Consider the following 24,395-nt stretch of genomic DNA (forward strand, 5'->3'; position numbering starts at 1 on the left):
TATCCCTTTGGCATTAGCATAATCTTTAGCATTTAGCATACCTTCAATGCGGGTTTCCGATTTCTCTCAAAGCTGTTCCGTTTGGAAGGAGAGTGAAAAGAAAAAAAGTTTTCCATTTGATATCCATTCACTGCTTACTCAGTCTGGGTACAATGTGTCTTTAGTGGGTGTTAAATACCAGGATATTTTCACTGTTCCTTGGTCCCAGTCAGCAAAATCAGTTTCATTTCTTCACAAACCCCTCCAGCACATTCCTTTCCCCGGCTGAGCTCTTCTAAGTGGCAGCCATTAAGACCGCCGTTCAGTTGCCATCGGAGAGGGAGATTTAGCCGGCTAGGGAAGAGAGATACGATGCCTCTCGTCCCTGCCAGAACCCCCCAGTCTTCACCACCTTCTACAAAGGTGGCTTAGCCCCGAAGCCAAAAGGCTCGAGGCACTCAGGCAGTGAACACAGGCAGAAACCGTGCACAGTCACGGAATCCTGCCTGCACCGAAGCACCACAAGCTGGAAGTGTCGAGGTGGCCATTTCTGACCACGGGTGCAACTGCCTTTGGGAAAGGGAGTAATGGCCAGTTGAGGAGAGATGCGGCTCTCCTCAACCCTGCTGGTAGTCTCCCCCCTCTTCACCACCTCTACGGGATGGCTTAGTCCCAATTCCAGCCAGCTCGGGGCACTCTGTTGGCCAGCATGGATCAAAACCGCACACGATTGCTGATTTCGGTTCTTGCCGAAGAAGCTCAAACTGGAAGTCCATGCTTACTTAGATTGTTACATGTGTATGAATTAAAATATCATTTTCTCCTCCTTTCTGAAATGCATAAATATAATAAGTTCATCCTTTTTTCTGCAGGCGTGCCTCCTATTATTTCTGGAGAAAATTCATCCAAGGTGCATCTTAATGACAAATTAAGTAGTGAGCCTTGATTGTTTGTTTGGGTCCTGCATTTTGGTCCCACAACTATTTCTAAATGAGTTACCAGTTGCTCTTTCATGATAGGTTCTATTTTTTTCTAGCCAGGAAGGCAGCATAACCACTTTTCCTTGCCAGCCTTCACTTCTAAGGATTGGGAATTCTGGTCCATTTTCCAGGGTTTAACTCCCCTTTACCCAACACTTCAACCTATAGCGTCCTCTCCCTTCCAGCCTTGATTCTTGTGTTATAACCATGCAATTTTCCATTTGACTGAGTTGCTTCTCCATCAAACATTCCTTGGGAGGAAAGAATTTCTTGTGGCCAGATTTCTATAACTGGTCTGCATCTTAGGAAGGCTCATAAGGCTGAAAGGCTCAGCTCCACTTTGCTCAGCCATGGCAGCTTCAGAGCCCCCTTGCTCACTCCACCAAATACCCCTCCTTCTTTTCATTCTCTACCACAATGTCCTTCCACTCTTACACCCATCCCCTGTGCCCCTCAGTGCTTCCTCGCTGTGGAGTTTGTTTTTCATTATTTTGTAAGTTGCAAGAATTAGGTACCTGATGAATTATTAAAATTAGGGTGACATGATGGCTGTCTTCCAATATCTGAGGGGTTGACTTCTAATCCAGATCTCTTTAGGGCAGGACAAGAAGTAAGAGATGAAAGATTAAGAGAGAATTAAAGAAACGTTTTCTGACATTCTTAATTAGAAACAAAGAAACTGTCAACTCTGAAGCTGGCCTGTCTGAGGCCATTTTGAGACATTTATGCTGACACACCAAAGGAGAGCAACAAGGAGGGGAGAATGGAGATAATTGGCATGTTGTAACCAAAACAAAATACTTTTTCTTCGGAACTAAGGACATTCCTGGAGGTGCTCGGAAGGAGGGGACAGGAGTTAACCAGCAACTGGACAGTAACATGATTGGACCATGTGACTAATTGTTTTGGGAAAGTGAAAAACATTTACTTTTAATTAGGTGGAAACTTCAGGAATAGTCAGAGTCAGTTTTCACCAGCCTGTGCCAATATGATATATCCAAAAAAAATTTTCTTTGAGGAAATTTCCTTCCTTGGAGTTTTGTTTGCTGTGGGTGTGTTATTTGGAACCCTGACAGAAACATAGAAAATGGACAGCAGAAAAAAACCTAATGGTCCATCAAGTCCGCCCTTTGAGTTTATCTCTTTTATATCTCTTTAATTTATTTTTTATTATTCTTTACAAATTATTTTTATTTCATTTTAATTGTTGTTGGATGACGGATATGTGTTTATCTTAAGCATGTTTAAGCTCAGATACTGATGATTGACTCACAACCTACACTGGGAGTTGCTTCCAAGCTTCCTCTCCTCTTTCTGTGAAGGAATCCTTAATAACATTATTTCTGCACATTCTTCCTGTCACTTTGAGGGCATGTCCCCCATGCTCCTCATTCTTGCTTAGGATTGAAAATAATGCCTTCTAGAACCCTATTCATACCCTTCATCTATTCAAAGGTTTTAATCATGTCATTGTCCCCCTTTCCCTTCTGTCCTCCAGTTGTCCATATTCAGGAAAATCTCCTAAGATGGTGACAAGCTCAGAATGAGAGCAGCCATTATGTCTCATTTGGGGCTTGTATCCAATGATTCCAATTTCTCAAGATCTCTTTTCTTTCAGCTTCTTCCCTATTTGAGGAATGTCCAGTTCAACAACAGTGCTGGTCATGAAATCTCCTTCTCAGAAAATGGACTGGGATCTGCTGGTTATGATCTTCTGAACTGGGTTTTCCTCCCAAATTTATCGTTTGTCCCTGTGAAAGTTGGAAAAATAGATCCTGGGGCTCCCCCAGGCCAGGATTTCACCATCAACTCCAATGCAATTGTCTGGTCAAGAAAGGTGAGCTGGAAGGTCAAATAAATTCAGAAAAAGACTCATTCTCTTCTGGGGATTCAAAACTTCCTCCTTACTGGAAAACAGGTCACTGAATCAGAAATTTGGCCAACATCTGTTTAGAAAAACATGGTTTGCATGTAAAATATTTGACGTTCTGCTTGAAATCCAGGATGCACTTAGAGCAACCAACACCTGTTTCCATAGATGATTCCCATTCAATTAGATTCCCATGACTGTTTGTTTTAGGAAAGCTGTAGTTCAATTCCCAAGTCTTCTTTTATGTGCCAAGTCCCAGTTCCAATCTCTAGAATCTATCAGTGGTGTGGAGTGTCACTGGCTTTAATCCCCCTATAGCATTTCCTGGGTTCCAATAGACCCTTTGTAAACATGTTGACAATGGAAACAAAAATGTACAAATGAATACATGAAACATGTTAATTGCTTAGGCCACCTATAGCATTTCTCTTTTCTCTTCTAGAAGGTGCCCTTTGCCAGGTGTGGCATCAAGAGGTGCCAGGCAGGAGAGAGGAAGAGAGTTCCAGAAGGCAAGGAAGTTTGCTGCTACCAATGTGCCCCTTGTCCAGAAGGGACTATTTCTAATCAGACAGGTAGAGCACACTTTCAATGTAGATCTTCCAAGGTGAAGGAAACCATTCAGTAGAAACAACTATGAAGTTTTTTTAATGGATTTGACATTTTTCAAAATATTCATCCTTTGCAGCAGAATCTTGGAGTTGATGGGTCTAAATTATCCTCCTAGCCACCATTCCTGCTCCACAGCAATTTAATGCAGGATAGTTTCAGGGCAGAATTCATGGGTTCCCTTTCTAGATTTTCTAGTCCTTCTCTTGCAACCCACCAAGAAAACCAGCAATCAAACTTTCCATGAAGGAGTGGGTTGTGGAGGGTCAAATTTTAATTTTTATTATTTAAGATGAGCATCTTCTGTCAGTGCTATAACTCTCCCAGGAGGTTGATAGACCTGTTGGAGCAAGTGGAGATCCACCTAACTTTCTCTTCCTGCCCTTCCCTATAGAAGCAAATAGTCAGAATGAGTCAATCCAAAATCCAAAGTAGAGAACTTGTTTGTCCCAAAGGTGCTTTTTCAAGAGGAAACTGGACTTTCTGGTTTTGCTTTAAACTTCTTGGATGAGAATTGAAGTCTTCAGAAAAAAACAGAAATTCTAATTGCCTCTTAAAAAATCACCCTCAATATTGAATAAATCAATATTGGAGGATGATTTGCCCCCTTTTAATATACCACCAAATGTAAAGTGACTTTATTTCAGATGCAGCTTCCTGTGATCCCTGCCCAGAAGACCAGTATCCCAACAAGGACAAGGTCCAATGCATTGCCAAGAAGCTCCACTTTCTCTCTTATCAAGACACCCTGGGATATGCTTTAGTTTCTCTCACTCTTTCTCTCTCCATGATCACATTGGGAGTCCTGGCAGTTTTCCTTAAACATCGTGACACACCAATCGTCAAGGCCAATAACAGAGATCTCACCTACCTCCTCCTGCTCTCCCTCCTGCTTTGCTTCCTCTCCTCCTTCCTCTTCATTGGTCGACCCAGGAACCTCACCTGTCTCTTCCGACAAACTGCCTTTGCCATTCTCTTTTCTCTTGCAGTTTCCTCTGTCTTGGCAAAACTGTCATGGTGGTTCTGGCCTTCATGGCCACCAAACCAGGGAACAGGTCAAGGAAACTCTTAGGAAAATCACTGACCAATTCCATTGTCATAGCATGTCCCCTGATCCAAGCCGTTCTTTGTGTCACCTGGCTGGTAACCTCCCCTCCATTTCCCAACTTGGACTTCCACTCCTTGACTGGTGAGATCATTTTTGAATGTCAGGAAGGCTCAGCTTCAATGTTTTATGCTGTCCTCACCTACCTGGGTTTCCTGGCCCTCATCAGTTTCACTGTGGCCTTTCTGGCTAGGAAATTGCCTGACAGTTTTAATGAAGCCAAGTTTATTACTTTCAGCATGCTAGTCTTTTGCAGTGTTTGGATCACCTTCCTCCCCAGCTACCTGAGCACCAAAGGGAAGTCCATGGTGGCTGTGGAGATCTTCTCCATCTTGGCCTCTGGGACTGGTCTCTTGGCTTGTATCTTTCTCCCCAAATGCTACATTATCCTACTGAGGCCTGATCTGAATCAGAGAGAAAATATAATGAGACATAAGAATGTCTGATTTATGTGGAAAGTAGTAACTTTTACTTTAAAACTTTTATGATATTGAATAAGTTAACAACACCTATCTAAATTCCTTTTTCTGAGAGGGGGATAAAATTCAACATGGACATATTCAAGTCCTTCTTTTTGTGTAGAAAAAATCAAAGGAGGAGAGGACCTTGGTCCTTTTCATGGGCTGCAGCTTTGACAACTGAATAAGAGGACGGACATGCGTATGGGCGAGTGCTGGAAACAAAGCATGGAAATATCTCTAGTTTATGGTTCCTCTCTGAGTTTGGCATTCTTCCCATTGAGTGTTATCTGTGGACGTCCTCCAGCCCTTATCTTGCCTGCTTTTTGTTGGTTTTTTCTTTCTTCTATTCACAGCTTGGAAGCAAAATGAAGGAATAAAAGGGGCTTCACCCGTTTTCTGTGTCTGTGTTTGTTTTGTATCCCACCCTGGGTCATCACACTAAGATACTGTGTCTGTCCTTGTCTTATTTGACTCAATGGTGACTGGGTAGGTGAGACCCCACCCTGGACCTTCTTTATGTGAGGTACCACAGGGGTCAGTGCTGTCCCCTCTCCTATTCCACATCTACACAAGACCCCAGAGTAAACTCATCCATTGTCAGAGAAATCAGAATTATTCCATTAAACAACAGAGAAAATGTAACTCCATGTATAGCCTCTGTGTAATCTAAGAAACTATAACAAGATGTTAAGTAAGACATTGTGTAAGGATGTTATCTGTAAGGAAATAACAAGGTTATAAATGTCTTAGCACATTCTGTTCAGAAAGCTGGTTGGCAGGTCAAAGAAGATAGTTCGCAGGTCAAGAAACTAGTTGCCATACTAAAATTAATAATGCTGACCATAGTTGGTTGTAGCAACTGCTAAGAGGAAGGAGATTACTGGAAATGAATAACTACTGGGATGGAATGCTGGGAAGAGGAAGATTGTCCACCCAAAAATCAACCAATAAAAATAAGGGGCATTAATGGGCTGGAGTTTTGAAACCTAATTTAACCCTCATGTATCCCAATGTAAAATGTCTTCTGTGTGTCTACCCACATAGGAGTAGGAGTCCAGCCTTGTCAAATATTTCAATTAAAAAAAAGGTCTTATATTGTTCCTGTTGATTTCAACCTGAGAAGTTGATTTTTTCACATGAGATGAGGTATCCTTGATATGCTGATGATACTCAATTGTACAACTTTGCTTCTGGTAAATTAAGCAGCACTCTACATGTCCTGTCCTGCTGGATACCCTGGTAACCTCCTGCTTGGACTATTACTATTGGGCTGTCCTTGAAGGGTATCCAGAAACTTCAACTGCTACGAATTGAAGCAGCAACAAAGTTATTCATGTTTCTTGTAGGGCAGAAACATTATCACTCTTCTTGCTAGTTGCATTGATTGGTCTCATCACAGCAGAGTTGGGGACTCTCTTATTATTTTATAAAGGTTTTAAGCAATGATTGTCTTCTTAATTTACAATTTACAAAATGGGGATGTGATAAGCAACCTGGGAAAGCCAAGGGAAATCATCAAAAACATAAACAAGTGAAAGTGAGAATATTTTGGATATGTAGTCTTCCAGTTAGGCTCCCTCGAGGGTGGACTGAATCCATGAACATCGCAGTTTCCGTTTGTGCTCCCCACTGGAGGGCAGCAATCTACCTGATTTGGGGCTGAAGCCACCCCGTAGAGGTGGTTGAGAAAGGAAAGAATGCAAGCTGAGGGACAACAAGGTTTGAAACTTAAAAAGTGGGGGAAAGGACTTAAAAACTGGAGATTAGAAGAGGTAATTAGAAAAAGGAACATTGTGAGAAATAAACAAAATATAAGGAAAAAGCAGAAAGGAGGATTACAGTAGGAAGCATTAAAGAGGGAGTGAGAAAAAGGGGGAATGAAGGGGAAAAAAGTTACAAAAAACAGAATCAGGAAATAAAGAAATATGGGAAATGAACAGGAATTAAAGGGAATAATTTGATTGATGGACACAGAGATAATGGCTGAAATTACAACTAAAATAGAGGAGTCTACATGGTGATAAGGGATTGACTAAATATTTTAGAAATTAGAAATTATGTAGAAAACAGGAAAATATATGTAATTAAAATGGAAGATGAAATGGGGATTGTTACTTAATGGAATGTATGATAACAGCTAGATCAAATAATAAACAAAAATATGTAAAATACAATTGAATTATATTAATGTATATGAAGGAATTATAAAATGTGATTGAAATGAATTATGAGAAGGATTGTAAGGGAATTAATACCAGTTTTTTCTTTAGGATCAATTTGAATTGATTAATAATTTTCATCCATTTTATTTATTTTTTATTTCTTTTAAACTTAAAATTGTTTAGAGGTAATTTAAAGGGGAAGTACTGTGCAGAATCTGACTAAAAAGGGATTTTTGTTATAATATCATTAGATGATGGAAATTATAATTGTTTAATGGGATAATTTAGAAGTAAAATATTTAATAGGATGTGAAAGTGAATCAACTTTAAGAAATGAAGGTGACACATATTAAATGGCAACTATAGGTGAAAACTTGCTTTGGTATGTTTGAAATGTGGATATGGATTGAAATTTTACACAGGACAGATAAAAGTATAAGTATAATTATTTTGAACATTATTTTGAAAATATCCTTGAAAAGGCTATGTAATAGATTTAGAAATGAATGAGAGAGTTACAAAATAAGCCTGAGGGAAGTATTTGAGAGGAATATTTAAATATTTAAAATAGTGATAAGATATGAAATTGAATATGAAAGATGAATATTTATTTTTATTTTGTTTTATTTATTTTGATTTGTCAATCACTTACAACATAATAAGTATAAGTATATACATAGTTATGAATACTATGAAATGGGTACATATAAGAAAAATAAAAGAAACAATAGGACAGGGATGGTAGGCACATTGGTGCGCTTATGCATGCCCCCTACAGACCTCTTAGGAAAGGGGTCAGGTCAATAGTAGACAGTCTAAGGTTAAAGTTTTGGGGGTTTGGGGATGAAACCACAGAGTCAGGTAGAGTATTCCAGACATTGACCGCTCTGTTGCTGAAGTGGTATTTTCTGCAATCAAGTTTGTGCAGTTTATCTTGAGGTTGTATCTATTGTGTGCTGTTGTGTTGTTATGGTTGAAGCTGAAGTATTCATTGACAGGTAGGACATTGCAATGTATGATTTTATATACTATACATAGATCAGACCGAAGACGGCCTAATTCAAGGTTTTCTAGGTCTACAATTTCGAGTCTGGTGGCATAAGGTATTCTGCAATGAGTAGAGGAGTGGAGATCTCTTCTTGTAAAATATTTCTGGACTTTCTCAACTGTGCTAATATCAGATACATAATGCAGGTTCCAGACTGATGAGCAGTATTCGAATATTGGTCTAGCAAATGTTTTGTACTCTCTAGTTTGGCAGTGTTATGTTACCAGAGAAAAAGCTATGTAGGATTAGGTTAACAACTCTTAACACCACTCGGCCCTCGCAGAAAAGTGACGTTAGTCCTAAAAAAGATAAAAATAGAAGGTAATAGGAAATATCCATGTAACAGCAACATACTAATTTTTAGAATTTATCAGGATATTTAATACGAACTGCCTTGATAAGTGTAGGAGCTCTAACATCCTTCTCACTCACCCACTCAATCTGGGAAGGAGGAAAATGTTTCCAAGCAACCAAGTACTGGATTCGAACCCTTCGTTTTCAAGAATTCAAAATTTCTTTAACTTCAAAATATTGTTCACGTTCAATTTGCAATGGTACAAGGGGATCAACCTGAGTTGGTCTCAAGTCAGAGGGTTTGTTCAGGTTTTAAAAAACTAACATGGAAAACAGGGTGGATCCATCGAAGAGTTTTTGGTAATTTCAGCTGGAAAGGGTTCACAATTCGTTCAATTGAGAAAGGTCCAACATGCTTAGGTCCAAGCTTTTTTGACTTTTGTGTAGTCTACAAATATCTGGTGGATAAGAAGACCCTGTCACCCACTTGACATGGTTTTTGTGGAGTTCTCTTTTTATCTGCAAATTTTTTATGAGCTTGATGAGCATCGTCTAATGCTTTACGGGTTACCAGCCAGGTAAGCTGGAGCTGTGTTATCCATTCATCTAATGACTGAATGTTAGGTTTCTCCCAGGGAAGCTCGGGTATGGGTACAAAGCCTTGTCCTGAAGCTACTTTAAACGGAGTAAACCCAGTACTACTATGTACTGAATTATTATATGCCACCTCAGCGAATGGCAATTGGTCAGCCCAATTATCTTGCTGATAATTTATGTAACAGAATCACACACAAAAACCAAAGGTACTTAGTGGGACCCATTAGTAGAATGTCACTTAGAGACTCCACATGATACTTGAATTTGTTTTCTATTTTTATGTGTCAGGACACATTTTTATACAATTTAAAAGAGATAAAGATAGAATAGAATAACAGAGTTGGAAGGGAGATTAGAGGTCTTCTAGTCCAACCCCCTGCCTAGGCAGGAAACCCTATACCACTCCAGACAAGTGGTTATCCAACATCTTCTTAAAACCTTCCAGTGTTGGAGCATTCACAACTTCTGGAGGCAAGTTGTGCCACTGCTTAATTGTTCTAAATCAAGCAATGAAAATTAAAATAATCCAACTGGCCACTACAGTACTAAGTGGGAAATGAGTTTGTCCTTTCTCCAAACAAAATAATGGAATGGAATGGAACAGAACAGAACAGAACAGAAGAGAAGAGAATAGTTGGAAGAGACCTTGTAGGTCTTCTAGTCCATCCCCTGCCTAGGCAGGAAACCCTACACCAATCCAGACAAATGCTTGTTCAACATCTTCTTAAAAACTTCCAGTGCTGGAGCACCCACAACTTCTGAAGAGAAGTTGTGCCACTGATTAATTGTTCTCATTGTCAGGAAATTTCTTCTTAGTTCTAAGTTGTTCCTTTTCTTCAGTAGTTTCCACCCATTGCTTCTTTTCCTACCCTCAGGTGCTTTGGAGAAGATATTTCCTAAATGCTGTATTTGCCAAGAGGAGTTCTTTATATAGGAATTCCTTCCTAACTAACTAATTAATGCTTCATATAAGTGTAGCCACCCATTCAGTTTATTCTCTGTATGAGGTGGGTCATTCGTTTCTTTGACTTCTGACATGTCATAACCAAGTAAAATATGGAACTGGTGGCTCTTCCTAAGAGGGGAAGAAGCTTAACTTTGCCACCCATAGTGAGTCCAACTGACTAGTAGGACAGGAAACCACACAACGGTGGCCCTTAAAGTCACCATAATACTTTGTGCTTGAAAAAAGATTCTCCCTTTCTCCAGCTCGGTGTTGGCTTTGACTTCTCTCAGGAAGACAGAAGCGTTTATCCTTCCTTCTTCCGGATCAATTCCAGTGAATTTCCCCAGTATGAGGGTTTAGTCCAGCTGCTTCCGTATTTCCAGTGGAACTGGGTTGGACTGGTGGCCTCTGATGATGACAATGGAGAACATTTCATCTCATCTCTGGTGCCTTATTTTTTTACAAAGCTGCTGAAAAGCTGAAATGATTATTCTGTTTGGTGATTCTCAAACCAATGCACATATACAGTCAGCTCTACATTTTCACGTAATGTCCACAAAATCATTGCCTCAAAAACTTTGGATCCTAACTTCCCTATGGAAACACAACATGGTGGCAGCTAAAGACACATTCAAAGTTATAAAGCCCTTCCACGGGGCTTTGTAATTCAGGGTCCACACAGGAGATATCTCAGAATTCAGACATTTTCTCATGTCTTTGGACCCTTTGAGCCCAGAAGGGGACATCTTTCTCTCAGAATGGTGGGAAAAGATCTTTGACTGAAAGATCTACAAACAAGGAAAGATCTCTCTAAAGAAGAAAAAACAATGTACAGGAAAAGAGAATTTACAGAATGTGCCAACTCACATTTTTGAAACAAGCATGACAGGTGAAAGTTACAATATCTACAATGCCATTAATGCTGTGGCCCATGCATTACATACAATGTTTGGATCAGGAGCCCAACCAGCCATGATGAGCCTTGGAAAGAAGATCTCAAATGTCCAGTCATGGCAGGTAACTTATAGGACTCTCTATATCAGGGTCTTCCAACTTGGCAACTTTAAGACTTAAGTGCTTCAAATCCCCCAGAAAGAAAGACCTCGTCCATAGAAGGTCCTGAAAGGACCTCAATGGCTGCCTGAGTTTCAAGGGGTGACCATTTCAGGGAAGAAATGTCAACCCAAACCAAGATGACAATCTGGGTGTGTTTCCTTTTTTAAAAAAATCAAAAAACAACAACAAATCCATCTTTCAATTATACAGTGTGTCGACTGGGTACATATGTATATCTTGTGCAAATATATATATTTTGTACACATTTCTTACTCAAGTTACATTCATCTTACAACTTATTCAACCTTATATATCTTATCATTATAACGTTATCATTTAATTTCTTACTTTCCAGCCATTTATAAAATAAATCCCATATCATAGAATATTCCACTTCCTCTTGTTCTTGAATTGCCAGTATTAATCTACTCATTTCTTCACATTCCAAATATTTTTATAATCACCTCTTCCTCTTTTGAAATCTTTTCATTTTTCCAATTTTGTGCAAATACAATTTTAGCTGCTGTTAATATGTGTATAATTAAATATGTTTTTTCTTTACTATAATTTTCAGGTAAAACCCCCAATAAAAATCTGGGTGTGTTTCCAAACGGTGCTTCAACAGGTCAGTTGAAATCCTAGTGGGCATATAGTAGAACCTCTGCTCACTAATGCTTCTCACCACAAATAAATCAGGTTCTGACCAAAAAATTCAATTTTTATTCTTGTGGCCATTTCCACTTCTGCACCATTTTTTTTGTAAGTGCCAAATTTCCAAAATTAGGTTTGGGTCATGACTAAATTGGGTTGCGACCAAAGTTATGGAAAGAATTATGGTCATGACCAGAGGTTCTACTGTATTTGCAGAACCATCTCAGTTTCTCTCAGTAGGTAGCATGTGAAAAGACACTCAATTCAATTCTTTTTAACCTTAATGTATACTTCTGTGGCTTAGAATCCTTTGTGGTTCCACCCTGTTTGTTTAGTTTGACCTTTGTTGTACTGCTATTCTTCTGGTGTGAAAGCAATATCTGTCAACCTCAGCATATAGAGTAGGATTCAAAGATGTTCCAATAGGTTCTGGTCTGGAATTCATCAGATCTTTCCCTACCAAAGTCTAAATGTTGGACCACTCTAGATAGCGAAGTGAGGTAGATGCATTTGTCATTCACAAAACTGCGGGTCCAAATAAACACAATTAAGGAGAAAGAGCAAACTGAATATTATATGGTATGGGATTTATTCTATCAATGGTTTAATAATAAAAATGGAAGTTAGAAAAAGGAAAACAAAATAAAGATGATGTGTTAAAAGAGACAAGATAATATGATGACTAATATGTTGAATACTACCTACGTTAATATTGTCTGATCACAATATAATTAATAGGTGGACATTACTGTGTTAAATATTGCAGAATTAATATGTAATGAAGGATATTGTAACTTTGAGGATGTTGTAACTTCGATTTGTTTAACAAATATGTTCTTTCAACAACACACTGTTCACCTGAAGATAGAATGATTGTATTAAAAATAAAACAAATATTTTTTTTTAAAAAAAACGTGAGTCCAAATAAACGCATCAAAATGTATGTAACCCAGTATCACAGGAGCTATGCCATCAAGGAAATTTGGAATACAGAATTAAAATCTTTGTATGGAGGTATCCTTCTGATAAAAATAATTTTTGCAAACAACTCTACAAAATTTTGGGGCCACGGAGCCATCATTGTATTTGAACTCAGGGCCATCTCTGGTTATTTCAATGATATCTTCAGGAGAGATATTTGTTGTATTTGAGTTGCTTATGATATTATGAACTTTGGTGATGTCATCTGATTCGTTGGTGTCTTCAAGACCAAATAAGATGGCATTTGGATGTTTCTGATCACATTCCATGATGTCTCTGATGAGTAAGGGGATATCTTATGTGGAATTATTTGATGGGATAGTAATTATTTGTGGTTGTGGTCTGGTGGTTATTTTTGGTTGTAGTTGTGATTATAGTTGAGGTAGTGGTTGTGGTAGTGGTTGTTGGGTTGGGATTTGATTTTGAGCTGATAGGTAGTCGCTTATCAGTGCTGTATTTTTTTTTCAAGAGAAATTAGGCTTTCTTGTATAATTGTTTCAAAACATGTTGCTAAGCGTTTTCCTATTGAGTGCATGAGTGATTCTATGCTATCAACTCTGTCAGGCAGGGTACTTGGTTTGTTTAGCTTAGGAAAACATGATGGACATAGACAAGGGAAAGTATCTGATGCTTTTAGGAGATCAGCTAGGTCTTTGTTTAAGTTTAAGCAGGCAAGGTGGGCTTGATTGTCACATAGGTAGCATTTGATGTTATTTTTGCTTTCATTGATGGTTTTAAGACATCTGAAGCATGTACAGGAGTCTGGGAAGTCATTGATAGAGATTTTTTGTTGTTGTTGTTTGGTAATGAAGGATTTGGAGTTCTGGAGTTTCTGGCTGGCATGGTCAATGACAATAGTACATTAAACAATTACAATAGCTAATTAATATGATAGGTAGACAGTTACTTAATGAATGTTGGTAATTAATAAAAGTTAATTGATAAGTTAGAGAAAAAATCAAAAGGTTACTTGTTACTAAAATCAATCAATCAACTTATTACTAAGAATCAAACAATCAGTCAATAGACTAGATAATCAAAGAGACAGAATTAAATCTCCATCAGTTCAATGAATCAATCAATCCTTTCCATTTCTTGTCTTGGGGTATAACTAAACCAGGTATTCCATCTCGATATTGACATGATTGCTCATACTTCCTAGAGTACACCTGACTGCCACCATACAGCATTAGCACCCATTCTATCTGAACATAGTATGACACAGGCCAAACTCCATCTTCTGCACAGGTGTTCACTTTCAGGTAGATTAAAATCTCAAGTCTCAAGTCTATCTGTTCTGTGGATTAGCCACAAGAGACACAAACATGTTTTTCCCCACCTGATGTGCAAATGACATCTATTGCAAAGTGGGTAGGACAATTGCTTTTCCCTGAAATCATCAGAAGAACAGTAATTCTTAATGTCTCCCCTGGAGATTTCAACCCACAAAAATCTTCCAAGGTAAAACTTGCTTTGAAAAATATGCCCTGCTGGAGGACATCACCTGGTCTTCCAGAGAGCTAACGCTGAGCTTTGGTGTGACTCAGCTGCCCTTTGTGTCAAAGCCAAAAACAGGTAAGAGAAGGCATGATTGATACAATGCTCATTTATGGTTGATTAGTCTTGTGACTTCATTATTAAAATAAATAATGAGATACAACACATAGTCTACTTTCAGAATAGGCCAGATAGGAACAAATAAAGAGATAAAATACAAATGTGTTAATGCAAAAGGACTTCAGATAAATTTGCCTTGAGGCCATCCAGCTGGCAAGGCAGCCATAACTGTGTAAGCTTGCAGAGGTTTCAAGTGCTCCCTGCAATTCGGCTTTCCACAAACCTTGACTTCTGATCTTGCAGGGAAGGTGACAAGAATGATTGGGCTGCCTCTCCTGCTGCTGCTGCTGCTCTTTTGGCTCCTGCCCCCAATGACTGCTAACAATAAATGGAAATATTACATGTCTGGTGATCTGGTTATTGGTGGGAATTTGCCCCTGGCAGCTATCACCTTCTCCAGTATAGAATATTTTCAAAATGAACCAGGATCAGTTCATAATTATAGAATCTCGTAAGATTCACCTGAATGGAAAAATATAGATGATTGTTTTCTTTCTTTTGGATTGAGAAACTCCTTTTAGAAATACTTTTCTAGTGATGTTTGCAAAGATCCTTGTATACAACTTTGTATAGATCAGATTTCTGTCCTTTCCTCAATAAATAGCCAAATCAATGAAATAGGCTAGAATTCCTAGTTTTTGCAGAAGTCTTCCTCTGGATGATTTTACACCATATGAAACTGGAGAGGAAAAACACCTTGGAGATTTTGCTGGCCTAGTAAAGAGGTTTACTTATGTTTATCTGGACATAAAAGCATGGTCTAAACCCTCCCAAAAAGCTCAGTCATTTTCCAATGTGAGGTAGTGCCAAAATCCCTGAGTTTGAGAATCAATATTTCTCATGAATAATGGCCTTCACTCCATCTGTGCTGTGACCCCCACTGGAGTCTTTGGGTCAGCAATGGTGGCCAGACCTGAAGAAGCTGCTCCAAGAGAGACTCAAATTGATTAGCGTGGAAGAGAAGCAATTGGGGAGGATTCCAGTCATGGAAGCAAACTGAAAAAAGGGGGGTTTTATTTTGAAAAGGCAAATGGGATGATTTTTTTTTTTTTTGAGGAAAAAACAAGATGTATCACAAATTGGGAGTGATCAACCAGGCTGAAAGTTTGCCTACTAGTAAAGAAGGAAAAGAAAAAGAACTAAAACACCTCAAGGAATCCCCCAGAACTTGTGGCTATCCTAGCTGGGTATTCATCAAATCCAAAAAAATGACCCAGCATGACCTCCACTGCTACAGACGAGGGAGAGACTAACAACCAAGAATATGTTAAGGCAGAAACTTAAGGATAAAAAACAAAATGAGCAACATGTTATATGTAACACAATGCAGTGAGCCATGTGCAGATCTGTTCATTGGGGAAACAAAACAGCCACTTCATCAGTTCATGGCACAACATAGGAGATCTCAGCCATCAGGACCAGATTCAGTGGCCCATCTGCATTTGAAAGATAAGGGTCACTCTTTTGAGGACAGCAAGGTCTGCCTTTTGGATAGAGAGGACCATTGGTTTGAAAGAGGGGTCAAAGAGGCCATCTATGTTAGAACTGAGCAACCCATCCTCAACAGAGGGGGAGGGATAAGACAATGTCTATCCCCCAATTTGCAGTCCATTTGGCTGTTCCAAGAATATTCCACACTTCTGCCTCAGGTCACCCTGAGCTCGCAAGTAAACCCCCAAGTACCCACCATGGCACCCACAGAGCATTAAAACCAGTTGACTTCAAAGAAAACACAACCTTTCCATTCTCCCTCCCACCAACCAATCTCAACTGGCAGTAGCTGTCCTTCCATCTCCATACGCATACATCCAATACAATTCATGAAACGTCCAAGGTGAAACATTTTGTTTTTTTCTCAAAAATCAGTCCAGTTGCCTTTCCAAAATAAAAGCCACCTTTGATGCAATTATGACCTGGATGATTGAAAATCATCATGAACATATAAAGAAGGAAGGGATGGTAGAATCGTATAAAATTGTCCATGATGTGGAGATAGGGCCTTTCTCCTTTCTCACTAATCCTAATAATGAAACTTGGGACTTGCTGTTGAAAACTAACCCAAAAAATATGACAAAACAATAAGGCAAAGTCCACCTGCAGGCAGGATTTCCTTGCAAGGTCCCCCTCTGTTTTTTCTCACTATAGGCCTATACCCAAAAACTTCCAACAGTTCCTGGCCTTAATGTTTGCAGTTAAAGAAGTCAACAAGAATCTGTTTCTCCTCCCCAACATCACCCTTGGCTTCCACATCCAAAACAATTACCAAAAGGAGTGGTGGATTTCTTGGATCAGCCTCTCCCTGCTCTCCACACCAGGCCGAATGGTTCCAGGTTATAAATGTTACATGAAGGACCCTCTACTCTCTGTCATTGGATGTGATGAGCCCAAATCCTCAAGGCTGATGGCTTCCATCTTCAGCATCTTCAAGATCCCACAGGTAAGCACTGGATACAATATGGAACACACAAAGAACAGAAACACACACAGAAGCTAAGGATGAAAACAAAGGTGTTACGAGAGGACACACATCAGAATTCTTTGATTTTGACCATTCGTCCTATAGTTGATTTCAGTATTTTTTATGTAAAGATACATTTTTATATAACCACAAAGCAATATTGATATATTTCTGAAAGAGGAATTACTTCCTGACATTCATAGAAGTTTAATATCTTTCTTCACCTTTCAGTGGAGTTTATTCTCTATGTGGATGTTTTGTTCCTTTGACTTATGATCTATCACAGCCAGGCAAAATAGGTAACCGATGTCTCTTCCTTAGAAGGGAGGAAGATGAAGCTTTCCACTCACAATGAGTAAATCTGACTGGTGGGGCAAGAAATCACACAATGGGGGCCCTTAAAGTCACCATTCAAGTGTACATTGTGTCAGGGTTCTGACCAATTCCATCATAAAATTAGCAGTCTCAAGCCATTTAGAAAGAAAAATCCAGGGGTTTATTAGGAGTGCCATGTTGGCTCTTCCTATGGGAAGCCAGCTATCACTTCACTCAGTTTGCACCTTGGCTCTGACCCTCTTTCCCCTCCCCCCAAAGTGTGTTACCAGTCAAATTATCCAACGAAGCAATATTGAGGGTTGTATAAGTCGCTCCCTCCAGCCATTGTGGGTCTCCGTGGAGATGGCCTTGACTTTGGCTGGCAAGGCTGTGTCCTGTTTTGACTGAGGTGTGAATTCCTTGGTGCAGCTGTGAGGCCCATCCCCTGACCTATGGAAACTCAGGAGCAGGTCAGGGAAACTTTGCAAGTCAACACTTTGTCTCTAAAAGGGGATTTTCATTTTCTCCAGCTTGGTGTTGGCTTCGAGTTTTCTCAAGGAGAGAGAAGAGTTTATCCTTCCTTCTTCCGGATCAATCCCAAGGAATTTGCTCAGTTTGAGGGTTTAGTCCAGCTGCTCCTGTATTTCCAGTGGAACTGGGTTGGGCTGGTGGCCCCTGAAAATGATGATGGAGAACTTTTCACCTCATCTCTGGTGCCAATGCTCAAGGAAAAGGAGATCTGCCTGGCCTTCACTCAAATGATAACACTTGATCTTTCTACTGCTTCAGATTCAAAAGTAAACCATATTTTTAACACTTGGTCTAAAGGGGAAGTGATTATTCTCTTTGGAGACTCTAATACTATTGCAAATGTACACACAGTTGTGCATGTTTATGGCATAGTTAGAAAAGCATCATTTCTGAAAGTTTGGATCTTTACATCCAATTGGAAACTTAATGTGTTGAAATCTCAACATCTATTGAAGGTTATAAAGCCCTTCCATGGGGCTTTGAATTTTAGGCACCACACTGGGGATGTCTCAGAATTCAGCCGTTTTCTCCTGTCTTTAGACCCTTTGAACCCACAAGAAGATGTCTTTCTCCCACTATGGTGGGAATTGGTCTTTGACTGCAACATCCACAAGCCTGGAAAGACCCCTCCAAAGGGGAAAAAAACATGTACAGGAAAGGAGAATGTACAGAATCTGCCATCCTACTGGTTTGAAACAAGCATGACTGGAGAAAGCTACAATATCTACAATGCCATTTATGCTCTGGCACATGCATTACATGCAATGCATGGATCCAAAAGGCGACCATCCATACTGAGACTTGGAGAGAGGATCTCAAATGTCCAGTTCTGGCAGGTAATCTCTGAGTGTCAGATCTGCCACCTCACTTCTTCTTTTGTCTTACTTCAGTGCCAGCCTGCCATAGATCCTGGAGTGGAGGGAAGCTTTTTGGGAAGGGGAAGGGGAGGACAGGCCTGGGAAACAGGGGAAGTTTACGAGGGAATTGACACAGGATCCTCAAACTTGGCTTTGCCTTTCTGTACTTCCTTTGACTTTGGCAAAACTACTACCTTGCCCTCAAAAATGAAGTCAATGTACTGTTTCTTCCTTTTGAATTGATGTTGTGGTTATCCAACAGCAGGTGCAGATGGCTGAGGAGAGCGTGGACTCAGATGAGGGGCCAGAACCATTAGGGAGTGGACTGCTGCCTTTAGAGATTGTGGGGGCTGGCAGCAGCAATGAGGAGGTTCCGAGGATCTTGTGCCTAGTGCACGGGTGAACGCAGAGTTGCTTGTAGGAAAGAGCAGCTACAACAGCACGGGCGACTTGGGAGTAAGGCTGTAAGGTAATGGCCCCTCCTTCAAGAAGATAAAAGGCAGCTGTGCAGAGAACATTCTTTGTAGGAAGCAAAGACCTTTTGAAACTCAGCCTTGTGGACATTACAGTTGGTATTTTAAGACTATTGTACTGAAAACTATTTCTTATCTGTTGTTTTTTGGCAGCCTTGCCAAAATTTGGCAAGGCTCTTTCTTGTCAGAGCTGATTAGTTGGAAGCAGCCTTTTATCTGTGAAGAAATAGAATTCTTAGCTGAACCAATCAAAGGTTGTGCTGCTGCCTTTGTCTTAAGGCAGCTAGGTTGGGTCAGGACAGTTCAAGTCAAGACAGATCTTATTCAGGCCAGAGATATTTAAAGAGGAAGCTCCCCACGTCAATTTCTTGAGTTAAATATCTTTATGGCATCATATCCCTGCATCAAATATGCATAAAACCAGTGTCAGGGTTCCAGAGATTGCCCTAAATAAATCATGAGCCTTGAGCCAAGCTTCAGAAGGATCCAAAAGATTTATTAGGAGCAACATATTGGCATTGACCCATAGGAAGCCCACTCAGCCACGGATGGGATTCAAATTTTTAACAACCGGTTCTGTGGGCATGGCTTAGGTGCTTTTAATATATCCAAAAGTCTTTATTATCCCTTTGACATTTTATTTTCAGCTTAAATGCCTATTGATGTCAAAGTGGATTTTTGTCAATTTCTTACTTAAATCTCTTAGCTGTCAGTATAAGGAAGGGAAGAAAGAAAAGGCAAATCCTTTCCCTTACCTCTCTCCTTCGCTGCCTCAAAGCCTTCTTTGGGAACAATATCATTTTTTATAGTTCAAATTCCAGGGTACCTTACGTTGTTGCTTTTTCAGTTTAACTCAGTCAACCAAAACTTTCTCTTCTTATCTCCCTCCTGCACATTCTTTTCCGGTCGAGTTCTTCTTTGGGGTGGCCATTTCTGACCACCGCTGCCTTTGGAAAAAGGAGTAATGGCCAGCTGAGGAGGAGAGATGCGTCTCTCCTTGACCCTGCTGGTGGTCTCCCCCCTCTTCACCACCTCTACGGGATGGCTTAGCCAGAAATCCAGCTGGCTCGGGGCGCTCCGGTGGCGAGCACGGATCAAAACCACACATGATTGGGGATTTCGGTTCCTTGCCGAAGAAGCTCAAACTGGAAGTCCATGTTTACTTGGATTTGTACATGTGTATGAATTAAAATATCATTTTCTCCTCCTTTCTGAAATGCATAAATATAATAAGTTCATCCTTTTTTCTGAAGGCGTACCTCCCATTATTTCTGGAGAAAATTCCTCCAAGGTGCATCTTAACGACAAAATAAGTAGTGAGCCTTGATTATTTGTTCTTGTGGCCAGATTTATATAACTGGTCTGCATCTTAGGAAGGCTCATAAGGCTGAAAGGCTCAGTTCCACTTAGTTCAGCCGTGGCAGCTTCAGAGCCACCTTGCTGATTCCACCAAATACCCCTCCTTCTTTTCATTCTCCACCTCAATGTCCTTCCACTCTTACACCCATCCCCTGTGCCCCTCAGTGCTTTCTCACTGTGGAGTTTGGTTTTCATGGTTTTGTATGTTGCAAGAACTAGGTACCTGATGAATTAGTAAGATTAGGGGTAACATGATGGCTATCTTCCACCATCTGAGGGGCTGTCACAGAGAAGGAGGGGTTGACTTCTAATCCAGAGCACTTTAGGGCAGGACAAGAAGTAAGAGATGAAAGATTAAGAGAGAATTAAAGAAACGTTTTCTGACATTCTTAATTAGAAACAAAGAAACTGTCAACTCTGAAGCTGGCCTGTCTGAGGCCATTTTGAGACTTTTATGCTGACACACCAAAGGAGAGCAACAGGGAGGGGAGAATGGAGATAATTGGCATGTTGTAACCAAAACAAAATACTTTTTCTTCGGAACTAAGGACATTCCTGGACGTGCTCGGAAGGAGAGGACAGGAGTTACCCAGCAACTAGATAGTAACATGATTGGACCATGTGACTAATTGTTTTGGGAAAGTGAAAAACATTTACTTTTAATTAGGTGGAAACTTCAGGAATAGTCAGAGTCGGTTTTCACCAGCCTGTGCCAATATGATATATCCAAAAAAATTGTTCTTTGAGGAAAATGCCTTCCTTGGAATTTTGTTTGCTGTCGGTGTATTACTTGGAACCCTGACAGAAACATAGAAAATGGACAGCAGAAAAAAACCTAATGCTCCATCAAGTGTGCCCTTTGAGTTTATCTTTTTTATTTCTCTTTAATTTATTTTTTATTATTCTTTACAAATTATTTTTATTTCATTTTCATTTGTTGTTGGATGATGGATATGTGTTTATCTCAAGCATGTTTAAACTCAGATACTGAAGATTGACCCACAGCCTACACTGGGAGTTGCTTCCAAGCTTCCTCTACTCTTTCTGTGAAGGAATCCTTTCTAACATTATTTCTGAACATCCCTCCTGTCACTTTGAGGGCATGTCCCCCATGCTCCTCATTCTTGCTTAGGATCGAAAATAATGCCTTCTAGAACCCTATTCATACCCTTCATCTATTCAAAGGTTTTAATCATGTTGTTGTCCCCCTTTCCCTTCTGTCCTCCAGTTGTCCATATTCATGAAGATCTCCTAAGACGGTGACCAGCCCAGAATGAGAGCAGCCATTATGTCTCATTTGGGGCTTTCAGCCAATGACTCCAATTTCTGAAGATCTCTTTTCTTTCAGCTTCTTCCCTATTTGAGGAATGTCCAGTTCAACAACAGTGCTGGTGATGAAATCTCCTTCTCAGAAAATGGACTGGGATCTGCTGGTTATGATCTTCTGAACTGGGTTTTCCTCCCCAATTTATCGTTTGTCCCTGTGAAAGTTGGACAAATAGATCCTGGGGCTCCCCCAGGCCAGGATTTCACCATCAACTCCAATGCAATTGTCTGGTCAAGAAAGGTGAGCTGGAAGGTCAAAGAAATTCAGCAAAAGACTCATTCTCTTTTGGGGATTGCATGTAAAATATTTGACGTTCTGCTTGAAATCCAGGATGCACTTAGAGCAACCAACACCTGTTTCCATAGATGATTCCCATTCAATTAGATTCCCATGACTGTTTGTTTTAGGAAAGCTGTAGTTCAATTCCCAAGTCTTCTTTTATGTGCCAAGTCCCAGTTCAAATCTCTAGAATCTATCGGTGGTATGGAGTGTCACTGGCTTTAATCCCCCTATAGCATTTCCTGGGTTCCAATAGACCCTTTGTAAACATGTTGACAATGGAAACGAAAATGTACAAATGAATATATTAACATATTAATTGCTTAGACCACCTATAGCATTTCTCTTTTCCCTTCTAGAAGGTGCCCTTTGCCAGGTGTGGCATCAAGAGGTGCCAGGCAGGAGAGAGGAAGAGAGTTCCAGAAGGCAAGGAAGTTTGCTGCTACCAATGCGCCCCTTGTCCAGAAGGGACTATTTCTAATCAGACAGGTAGAGCACATTTCAGTGTAGGTCTTCCAAGATGAAGGAAACCATTCAGTAGAAACAACTATGAAGAATCTTGGAGTTGATGGATCTAAATTATCCTCCTAACTACCATTCCTGCTCCACAGCAATTTAATGCAGGATAGTTTCAGGGAAGAATTCATGGGTTCCCTTTCTAGATTTTCTAGTCCTTCTCTTGCAACCCACCAATAAAACCAGCAATCAAACTTTCCGTGAAGGAGTGGGTTGTTGAGGGTCAAGTTTTAATTTTTATTATTTAAGATGAGCATCTTTTGTCAGTGCTATAAGTCTCCCAGGAAGTTGATAGACCTGTTAGAGAAAGGGGAGATCTACCTAACTTTCTCTTCCTGCCCTTCCCTATAGAAGCAAATAGTCAGAATGAGTCAATCCAAAATCCAAAGTAGAGAACTTGTTTGTCCCAAAGGTGCTTTTTCAAGAGGAAACGGGACTTTCTGGTTTTGCTTTAAACTTCTTGGATGAGAATTGAAGTCTTCAGAAAAAAAACAGAATTTCTAATTGCCTCTTGAAAAATCACCTTCAATATTGAATAAATCAATATTGAAGGATGATTTTCCCCTTTTTTATATACCACCAAATGTAAAGTGACTTTATTTCAGATGCAGCTTCCTGTGATCCCTGCCCAGAAGACCAGTATCCCAACAAGGACAAGGTCCAATGCATTGCCAAGAAGCTCCACTTTCTCTCTTATCAAGACACCCTGGGATATGCTTTAGTTTCTCTCACTCTTTCTCTCTCCATGATCACATTGGGAGTCCTGGCAGTTTTCCTTAAATATCGTGACACACCAATCGTCAAGGCCAATAACAGAGATCTCACCTACCTCCTCCTGCTCTCGCTCCTGCTTTGCTTCCTCTCCTCCTTCCTCTTCATTGGTCGACCCAGGACGCTCACCTGTCTCTTCCGACAAACTGCCTTTGCCATTCTCTTTTCTCTTGCAGTTTCCTCTGTCTTGGCAAAAACTGTCATGGTGGTTCTGGCCTTCATGGCCACCAAACCGGGGAATAGGTCAAGGAAACTCTTAGGGAAATCACTGACCAATTCCATTGTCATAGCATGTCCCCTGATCCAAGCTATTCTTTGTGTCACCTGGCTGGTAACCTCCCCTCCATTTCCCAACTTGGACTTCCACTCCTTGACTGGTGAGATCATTTCTGAATGTCAGGAAGGCTCAGCTTCAATGTTTTATGCTGTCCTCACCTACCTGGGTTTCCTGGCCCTCATCAGTTTCACTGTGGCTTTTCTGGCTAGGAAATTGCCTGACAGTTTTAATGAAGCCAAGTTTATTACTTTCAGCATGCTGGTCTTTTGCAGTGTTTGGATCACCTTCCTCCCCAGCTACCTGAGCACCAAAGGGAAGTCCATGGTGGCTGTGGAGATCTTCTCCATCTTGGCCTCTGGGACTGGTCTCTTGGCTTGTATCTTTCTCCCTAAATGCTACATTATCCTACTGAGGCCTGATCTGAATCAGAGAGAAAATATAATGAGGCATAAGAATGTTTGATTTATGTGGAAAGTAGTAATTTTTACTTTAAAACTTCTATGATATTGAATAAGTTAACAACATCTAAATTCCTTTTATTAGGAGGGGAATAAAATTCAACATGGACATATCCAAGTCCTTCTTTTTGTGTAGAAACAATAAAAGGAGGAGAGGAGCTTGGTCCTTTTCATGGGCTGCAGCTTTGACAACTGAATAAGAGGACGGACATGCATATGGGCGAGTGCTGGAAACAAAGCATGGAAATATCTCTAGTTTATGGTTCCTCTCTGAGTTTGGCATCCTTCCCAGTGTGTGTTATCTGTGGACGTCCTCCAGCCTTGCCTGCTTTTTGTTGCTTTTTTCTTTCTTCTTGTAACTGTGTGGGAATTTTTTGTCTTCTGTCAAAGATATTCAGAGCGTGGAAGCAAAATGAAGGAA

General features: G+C 40.2%; 1 protein-coding gene and 1 pseudogene across 1 annotated transcript; both read left to right on the forward strand.

The window, feature by feature from the left end:
- LOC148128344 (vomeronasal type-2 receptor 26-like) overlaps nucleotides 1-5,570 on the forward strand; it is a 34,772-nt pseudogene extending 29,202 nt beyond the window's left edge.
- A 7,123-nt stretch (nucleotides 5,571-12,693) lies between these two features.
- Nucleotides 12,694-23,978, forward strand: LOC148128345 (vomeronasal type-2 receptor 26-like). Its single transcript, XM_087935137.1, has 9 exons — nucleotides 12,694-12,769; nucleotides 14,198-14,311; nucleotides 16,546-16,790; nucleotides 16,917-16,936; nucleotides 17,043-17,146; nucleotides 17,643-18,493; nucleotides 21,695-21,913; nucleotides 22,312-22,441; nucleotides 23,074-23,978. Exons 1-9 carry the CDS (start codon nucleotides 12,694-12,696, stop codon nucleotides 23,976-23,978), a joined length of 2,664 nt encoding a protein of 887 aa, XP_087791263.1.
- The last annotated feature ends 417 nt before the right edge of the window (nucleotides 23,979-24,395 follow it).

This window comes from Pseudonaja textilis, chromosome 1 (assembly GCF_049901715.1).
Source record: "Pseudonaja textilis isolate UNSWEBS1 chromosome 1, rPseTex1.2, whole genome shotgun sequence".
NCBI classification, from domain to species: Eukaryota; Metazoa; Chordata; class Lepidosauria; order Squamata; family Elapidae; genus Pseudonaja; species Pseudonaja textilis.

Bases quoted from the DNA above. Each gene is read 5' to 3' on its own strand.
- LOC148128345 (XM_087935137.1), top strand. From the start codon at position 12,694: ATGTATGTAACCCAGTATCACAGGAGCTATGCCATCAAGGAAATTTGG. The intron at 17,147-17,642 runs AAGCTTTCCACT...TAAAAGGGGATT, and splicing joins CCTTAGAAGGGAGGAAGATG to TTCATTTTCTCCAGCTTGGT. The intron at 18,494-21,694 runs GTAATCTCTGAG...CTTTTCTTTCAG, and splicing joins CAAATGTCCAGTTCTGGCAG to CTTCTTCCCTATTTGAGGAA.